This window comes from Pelophylax lessonae (assembly GCF_965119305.1).
Source record: "Pelophylax lessonae genome assembly, chromosome: 8".
Taxonomy (NCBI): Eukaryota; Metazoa; Chordata; class Amphibia; order Anura; family Ranidae; genus Pelophylax; species Pelophylax lessonae.
Window position 1 is genome coordinate 6,362,713 of NC_138775.1, and position 8,802 is coordinate 6,371,514.

Below are 8,802 nucleotides of genomic sequence, written 5' to 3' on the forward strand. Positions count from 1 at the left end.
GAATTCGATTTGAATTAAAATTTCATTCGAATTTGTTAGAATTTAGTTTAATTCCACCGAATTCGATAAATTTGCATTGAATTAGAATTTAAGAAAACAAAACAAATTCCGAAAATGAATTAAACGTATTTATTTGAATAAGGAATGGAAATAAAAGTTTTTGTTGCGCACATCACATGTGTAACGGAGCGCCCCGTCCTCGGCCAAACATTGTCTATGAATTGATCGCCTTATCTATTGATCCAAAATAATGAGACAATTGGTCAATGTCTTTATAACATTGTTATAGATTGGGGGGGGGGGGGATGGGACACTCACAGAGGTTGGACAGGCTCTGTGTCACATTTTTGGGCTCCTATGGCTTTCCCTGCCTTGCCCATGATAAAGATGGCAGCCACTGCCCGCTTCCTAGATGGCATCCGCGCCGTGCGTCATTCACCGCTGCCCGCTTCCAGAATGGCCAAAGCTCCGAGCCGAGGGGAGCGCCTCCCGTATTCAAGATGGCCGCCGCGTTCATGCGTAGCGTGAGTTCTGCCAGTAAGCGAGAGGTCGGCGCGTCCTGTGATTGGCTGCCGTGCCCGCCTCCAAGATGGCGGCTGGGGCCTCCGGGGGAAGATGTCGGCAGGGTGTCCGGTAGGCGGCGCTCTGTGGTGACAGGCAGACGGGAGGAGGAAGATGGCGAGCCAGGAGGACCCGGTCCAGAGAGAGATCCACCAGGACTGGGCGAACCGAGAATACATCGAGGTGATTACCAGCAGCATCAAGAAGATCGCCGACTTCCTCAACTCCTTCGGTGAGATGACCCGAGGGTGTGACGGGGGGAGGGGAGACCGGACTGAGGGGGGCATTGGGGGTGTATGAAGAAGTCCCGGGGATGAAGGTTTTTCAGGTAAACGTGGGGTGTAAATGGGCAATCCGGGGGTGCTGGTGGGGGTGTATGAGGGTGTGTGGGGGGGTGTGTGGGGGGGTGTATGGGGGGGTGTATGGGGGTGTGTGGGGGTGTATGAGGGTGTGTGGGGGGTGTGTGGGGGGTGTGTGGGGGTGTATGAGGGGGTGTGGGGGGGTGTGTGGGGGGGTGTATGGGGGGGTGTATGGGGGTGTGTGGGGGTGTATGAGGGTGTGTGGGGGGTGTGTGGGGGGTGTGTGGGGGTGTATGAGGGGGTGTGGGGGTGTTTCGGGGCGGCAGAGGATGTGTGGGGGTGTTTGAGGACGGTAATAGATGTGTGGGGGTGCCTTGGGATGGTAATGGGGGTTTTGGGGTGCCTCTGGGTGGCAGAGGGTGTGTGGGGGGTGTTTCAGGACAGGAATAGGTGTGTCGGGGTGTCTTGGGGTGGTAATCTGTGTTTGGGGGTGTTTCGGGGCGGCAGAGGATGTGTGGGGGTTGCTATGGGACAGTAATAGGTGTGTGGGGGGTGTTTTGGGGTGGTAATAGGGGTGTGGGGTGTTTTTTCAAGTCTTTGGTACACACAGGATGGGGGGAGGCACGCAGGGGTGTTGGGGATCTGGTTGTCATGGGGGGGGGGGGGAGAATCTGGCATAGGAAGGGGGGGGGGCGGGATCTGGTTGTCATTGGAGGGGGGGGGGGAGAATCTGGATGTTATAGGAAGTGGTTGGGAGGGGGGGGGAATCTGGCATAGGAAGTGGGGGGGTCCAGATGTCATAGGAAGTGGGGGGGTGGATCTGGTTGTCGTTGGGGGGGGGGGGGAATCTGACATAGGAAGTGGGGGGGATCCGGATGTCATAGGAAGTGGGGGGGGGGGATCCGGATGTCATAGGAAGTGGGGGGGGGATCCGATTGTCATAGGAAGTGGGGGGGATCCGATTGTCATAGGAAGTGGTGGGGGGTGGGATCTGGCATAGGAAGAGGGGGGGGGGATCTGGCATAGGAAGTGAGGGGGGGGGGATCTGGATGTCATAGGAAGTGGGGGGGGGGATCTGGCATAGGAAGTGGGGGGGGGATCCGATTGTCATAGGAAGTGGTGGGGGGGGGGGGATCTGGCATAGGAAGTGGGGGGGGGATCTGGATGGCATAGGAAGTGGGGGTGAGGGGTGGATCTGGATGTCATAGGAAGTGGGGGTGAGGGGTGGATCTGGATGTCATAGGAAGTGGGGGTGAGGGGTGGATCTGGATGTCATAGGAAGGGGGGGGGGAGGGGTGGATCTGGTTGTCATAGGAAGTGGGGGTGAGGGGTGGATCTGGATGTCATAGGAAGGGGGGGGGAGGGGTGGATCTGGTTGTCATAGGAAGTGGGGGTGAGGGGTGGATCTGGATGTCATAGGAAGGGGGGGGGGAGGGGTGGATCTGGTTGTCATAGGAAGTGGGGGGGGGGAGGGGTGGATCTGGATGTCATAGGAAGTGGGGGGGGGAGGGGTGGATCTGGATGTCATAGGAAGTGGGGGGGGAGGGGTGGATCTGGATGTCATAGGAAGTGGGGCGGGGGAGGGGTGTGTCTGTTGTACACGGATCTGACGTCTGTTCTCTCCCCCATCAGACATGTCCTGCCGCTCACGTCTGGCGACATTGAACGAGAAGCTGACGGCTCTGGAGAGGCGGATCGAATACATAGAGGCTCGGGTAAGTGCAGCCGCTGTACCCCAAATCCATCGGTCACCCCGATAATGAGGAGCTGTCAGGAGAGGAATACCGGAGCCGCCATTGCTGGGAAGTCTGGAGGTCTCCGGGTTTTGTTATTCTGATGAGTGACCATCCAGCCAGAGGCGTGTCCTCTCACCGCATAGCCCCGCCCCTCTTCTATGGAAGGGAAGGATGGAGATGACAGCCTGGGGGCTCCTCTATTTCTCTCCTGACACCCCCCCTCCCCCTCCCCCTCCCTGTATCACCCCCACAACTGCCCAACATATATCCTTTATATCTATCATGGCAGCTGCTTTCAGCATCCATCTTGCATGTTAAAGACTCCGCCTCCCATCCATGTTACCACGCCCCGCAGGCCCTTTATATATTTTTAAAGCCCCCCCCCTCCCAGTACTCGGGGGGGATGGGGGATCCATCTGGAAAGTTCTACATCTGTGAATCAATCGGTGTGTGGTAGCAAAATTATAAGGCTGATGTAAAGCTGTGTACACATGGCGAGCTGACTCCGCCCCCCACAGCGCTGTGGCCGCAGCATGCCGACTCCTCCCACACCACAGGGAGCCGCTTTAGAGTGGACATGGGGGAGGGGTTGCTTCCTCAGCATGGGCACCATTCAGGGAACACTTTGTATACTCTCTGTGAATGCAAGTCATTCTCTGATTGGATGAGGAGAGGCGGGGACATCATTGGATGAGGTGGGGCGGGGACGTCATTGGCTGAGGTGGGGCGGGGACGTCATTGGAGACGGTGGGGCGGGGACGTCATTGGGTGAGGTGGGGCGGGGACGTCATTGGATGAGGTGGGGCGGGGACGTCATTGGATGAGGTGGGGCGGGGACGTCATTGGATGAGGTGGGGCGGGGACGTCATTGGATGCGGTGGGGCGGGGACGTCATTGGATGAGGTGGGGCGGGGACATCATTGGATGAGGTGGGGCGGGGACATCATTGGGTGAGGTGGGGCGGGGACGTCATTGGATGAGGTGGGGCGGGGACGTCATTGGATGCGGTGGGGCGGGGACGTCATTGGATGCGGTGGGGCGGGGACGTCATTGGATGCGGTGGGGCGGGGACGTCATTGGATGCGGTGGGGCGGTGACGTCATTGGGTGAGGTGGGGCGGTGACGTCATTGGGTGAGGTGGGGCGGTGACGTCATTGGGTGAGGTGGGGCGGGGACGTCATTGGGTGAGGTGGGGCGGGGACGTCATTGGATGAGGTGGGGCGGGGACGTCATTGGATGCGGTGGGGCGGGGACGTCATTGGATGAGGTGGGGACGTCATTGGATGAGGTGGGGCGGGGACGTCATTGGATGAGGTGGGGCGGGGACGTCATTGGATGAGGTGGGGCGGGGACGTCATTGGATGAGGTGGGGCGGGGACGTCATTGGATGCGGTGGGGCGGGGACGTCATTGGATGCGGTGGGGCGGTGACGTCATTGGGTGAGGTGGGGCGGTGACGTCATTGGGTGAGGTGGGGCGGTGACGTCATTGGGTGAGGTGGGGCGGGGACGTCATTGGGTGAGGTGGGGCGGGGACGTCATTGGATGAGGTGGGGCGGGGACGTCATTGGATGAGGTGGGGCGGGGACGTCATTGGATGCGGTGGGGCGGGGACGTCATTGGATGAGGTGGGGACGTCATTGGATGAGGTGGGGCGGGGACATCATTGGGTGAGGTGGGGCGGGGACGTCATTGGATGAGGTGGGGCGGGGACGTCATTGGATGAGGTGGGGCGGGGACGTCATTGGATGAGGTGGGGCGGGGACGTCATTGGATGAGGTGGGGCGGGGACGTCATTGGATGCGGTGGGGCGGGGACGTCATTGGATGCGGTGGGGCGGTGACGTCATTGGATGCGGTGGGGCGGTGACGTCATTGGGTGAGGTGGGGCGGTGACGTCATTGGGTGAGGTGGGGCGGGGACGTCATTGGGTGAGGTGGGGCGGGGACGTCATTGGATGAGGTGGGGCGGGGACGTCATTGGATGAGGTGGGGCGGGGACATCACAATCACTTTGTCCAACCAGAAAGCGCTGTGCATTCATTGGGAAAGTGCAGAGTGTTCTCAGTGGTGCTGAGATCGCCCCCCGGTGTTCACAATGCAGCAGGGCAGCCGCCAGTAGAGATCAGTGCAGTAGCCGTGTTCACCTCCATGATTTCCAGCCTGGTGTGGGAAATCCTGACATCTTTATACACTCCCCGCCCACTTTATTAGGTACACCTCTTCAGTTGCTTGGTAACCCAAATTGCTAATCAGCCAATCACATGGCAGCACCTCAATGCATTTCGGCATCTAGACATGGTGAAGACAACTTGCTGAAGTTCAAACTGAGCATCAGAATGGGGAAGAAAGGGGATTGAAGTGACTTTGAACGTTTCTTGGTTGTTGGTGGCAGACGGGCTGCTCTGAGTATTTCTGGGATCTCTCGGGATTACAGAGAATGGTGGGAAAAAGAGAAAATATCCAGTGAGCGGCAGTTGTGTGGAGGAAAATGCCTTGTTGATGTCAGAGGAGAATGGGCAGACTGCTTCCAGGTGATAGAAAGGCAAAACCCAAAAAAAACACTCGTTACATCCAAGATAAGCAGAATATCATCTCTGAATGCACAGCACATCAAACATTGAAGCAGATGGGCTACAGCAGCAGAAGACCACACCGGGTGCCACTCCTGTCAGCTAAGAACAGGAAACTGAGGCTACAATTGGCACAGAATCACCAACATTGGACAATAGAAGATTGGAAAAACATTGCCTGGTCTGATGAGTCTGGATTTCAGCTGTGACATTCAGATGGGGGAGGGTCAGAATTTGGAGCATGGATCCATCCTGCCTTGTATCACCGGTTCAGGCTGGTGGTGTAATGGTGTGTGTGGGGGGTAATGGTTCAGGCTGGTGATGGGGGTGTAAGGAGGGGGGGAGGAGTAGCGGGGGCAGGGAAAGGTTCAGGGTGGGGGTGTAATGGTGTGGGGGAGGAAAGGGGAAGGGGGGTGTAATGGTGTGGGGGAGGAGAGGGGACCGGGGGGGTAATGGTGTGGGGGAGGAGTAGGGGGGGGCAGGGAAAGGTTCAGGCTGGTGACGGGGGTGTAATGGTGTGGGGGAGGGGGGGGGTCTTGGCACACTTTGGGTCCCTTTAGTGGTATTAACTCCACCCCCTCCCTGAGTATTGTTGCTGACCATGTCCATCCCTTTATGAATACAGTGTCCCCATCTTCTGATGGCTCCTCCCAGCAGGATAATGCACCATGTCACAAAGCTCCAATCATCTCACCACTGGTTTCTTCACCATGACAATGAGGTCACTGTCCTCCAATGGCCTCCACACTCCCCACATCTCATCCAATAGAGCACCTTTGGGATGTGGTGGAACGGGAGATTCCCATCATGGATGTGCAGCCGACAAATCTGCAGCAACTGCGTGATGTTATCATGTCACTATGGAGGAAAATCTCTGAGGAAAGTTTCCAACACCTTGTTGTATCTATGCCACCAAGAATGAAGGCAAAAAGGGGGTCAAACCCACTACTAGCAAGGTGCACCTAATAAAGAGGCCGGTGATTGGATGTCTTTAAAGAGTTGAAGCCAAGAAACTGACTATAAAAAAAAAAAAAAAAACCCATGCACACCTAAGGTGGCTCCCCAAATGTATCTCTAATGGCGATGTTTCTGCATTCTGGGTGGAGTCAGAGGGTAAAGCACAGGCAGTGAATACATGGAGGAGATACAGCGGGGAAAATGATTGGCTCCCTGCAGATTGTGTAAGTTTGCCCCCTTACATAGAAATGGCGGGTGTATAATTTTTATCATCGCTGTATTTTATATGATAGAGACAGAATATCAACCAAAAATGATACAAATGTTATAAATGGAGTTGCAGTTCAGGGAGTAAAATAAGTATTTGATCCCCTTAGTAGTTGGTGGAGAAACCCTTGTTGGAAGCACAGAGGTCAGACGTTTCTTGTAGTTGGAAGCACAGAGGTCAGACGTTTCTTGTAGATGGAAGCACAGAGGTCAGACGTTTCTTGTAGTTGGAAGCACAGAGGTCAGACGTTTCTTGTAGATGGAAGCACAGAGGTCAGACGTTTCTTGTAGTTGGGAGCACAGAGGTCAGACATTTCTTGTAGATGGAAGCACAGAGGTCAGACGTTTCTTGTAGTTGGAAGCACAGAGGTCAGACGTTTCTTGTAGATGGAAGCACAGAGGTCAGACGTTTCTTGTAGTTGGAAGCACAGAGGTCAGACGTTTCTTGTAGATGGAAGCACAGAGGTCAGACATTTCTTGTAGATGGAAGCACAGAGGTCAGACGTTTCTTGTAGATGGAAGCACAGAGGTCAGACGTTTCTTGTAGTTGAAGCACAGAGGTCAGACATTTCTTGTAGTTGGAAGCACAGAGGTCAGACGTTTCTTGTAGTTGGAAGCACAGAGGTCAGACGTTTCTTGTAGTTGGGAGCACAGAGGTCAGACGTTTCTTGTAGTTGGGAAGCACAGAGGTCAGACGTTTCTTGTAGATGGAAGCACAGAGGTCAGACGTTTCTTGTAGTTGGAAGCACAGAGGTCAGACGTTTCTTGTAGTTGGAAGCACAGAGGTCAGACATTTCTTGTAGTTGGAAGCACAGAGGTCAGACGTTTCTTGTAGTTGGAAGCACAGAGGTCAGACGTTTCTTGTAGAGGGAAGCACAGAGGTCAGACGTTTCTTGTAGAGGGAAGCACAGAGGTCAGACGTTTCTTGTAGTTGGAAGCACAGAGGTCAGACGTTTCTTGTAGATGGAAGCACAGAGGTCAGACGTTTCTTGTAGTTGGGAAGCACAGAGGTCAGACGTTTCTTGTAGTTGGGAAGCACAGAGGTCAGACGTTTCCTGTAGTTGGGAAGCACAGAGGTCAGACGTTTCTTGTAGATGGAAGCACAGAGGTCAGACGTTTCTTGTAGTTGGAAGCACAGAGGTCAGACGTTTCTTGTAGTTGGGAAGCACAGAGGTCAGACGTTTCTTGTAGTTGGAAGCACAGAGGTCAGACGTTTCTTGTAGTTGAAGCACAGAGGTCAGACGTTTCTTGTAGATGGAAGCACAGAGGTCAGACGTTTCTTGTAGAGGGAAGCACAGAGGTCAGACGTTTCTTGTAGTTGGAAGCACAGAGGTCAGACGTTTCTTGTAGATGGAAGCACAGAGGTCAGACGTTTCTTGTAGTTGGGAAGCACAGAGGTCAGACGTTTCTTGTAGTTGGGAAGCACAGAGGTCAGACGTTTCTTGTAGTTGGAAGCACAGAGGTCAGACGTTTCCTGTAGTTGGGAAGCACAGAGGTCAGACGTTTCTTGTAGATGGAAGCACAGAGGTCAGACGTTTCTTGTAGATGGAAGCACAGAGGTCAGACGTTTCTTGTAGTTGGCCCCCAGGTTTGCACACATCTCAGGAGAGATTTTGGTCCACTCTTCTTTACAGATCTTCTCTAAATCCTTAAGGTTTCTTGGCTGTCGCTTGGCAACTCGAAGTTTCAGCTCCTCCATAAATTTTCTATAGGATGAAGGTCTGGAGACTGACTAGGCCACTCCATGACCTTAATGTGCTTCTTCTTGAGCCACTCCTTTATTGCCTTGGCGATATGTTTTGGGTCATTGTCATGCTGGAAGACCCATCCATGACCCATCTTCAGTGTTCTGGCTGAGGGAAGAAGATTCTCATCCAAGATTTTACAATACATGGCCCCGACCATTTGGTCCTCAATGCGGCAAAGTCGGCCTGTAACATTAGCATAGAAACATCCCCAAAGCATCATTTCCACATCTGTGCTTGACTGTAGGGGGGAAGGTGACTGTAGGGGGGAAGGTGTCTGTAGGGGGGGAAGGTGACTGTAGGGGGGAAGGTGGCTGTAGGGGGGAAGGTGGCTGTAGGGGGGAAGGTGACTGTAGGGGGGAAGGTGACTGTAGGGGGGAAGGTGACTGTAGGGGGGAAGGTGTCTGTAGGGGGGGAAGGTGACTGTAGGGGGGAAGGTGGCTGTAGGGGGGAAGGTGACTGTAGGGGGGAAGGTGACTGTAGGGGGGAAGGTGGCTGGGGGGGAAGGTGACTGTAGGGGGGAAGGTGACTGTAGGGGGGAAGGTGACTGTAGGGGGGAAGGTGACTGTAGGGGGGAAGGTGACTGTAGGGGGGACGGTGGCTGTAGGGATGGTTTTCTTAGGGTCATAGTCAGCATTTTTCTTCCTTCAAATGCGAGTCCCCCTCCT

The 8,802-nt window shown here is 54.7% G+C and overlaps 1 protein-coding gene across 1 annotated transcript in view; it reads left to right on the forward strand.

The window, feature by feature from the left end:
- Positions 1–596: 596 nt before the first annotated feature.
- Positions 597–8,802, forward strand: part of BRK1 (BRICK1 subunit of SCAR/WAVE actin nucleating complex) — a 21,229-nt gene continuing 13,023 nt past the window's right edge. The window contains exons 1-2 of the mRNA XM_082265614.1: positions 597–793; positions 2,493–2,575. Coding sequence (XP_082121740.1) covers positions 676–793; positions 2,493–2,575 — 201 coding nt within the window. The 5' untranslated portion in view covers positions 597–675. The remainder of the gene's footprint in view (positions 794–2,492; positions 2,576–8,802) is intronic.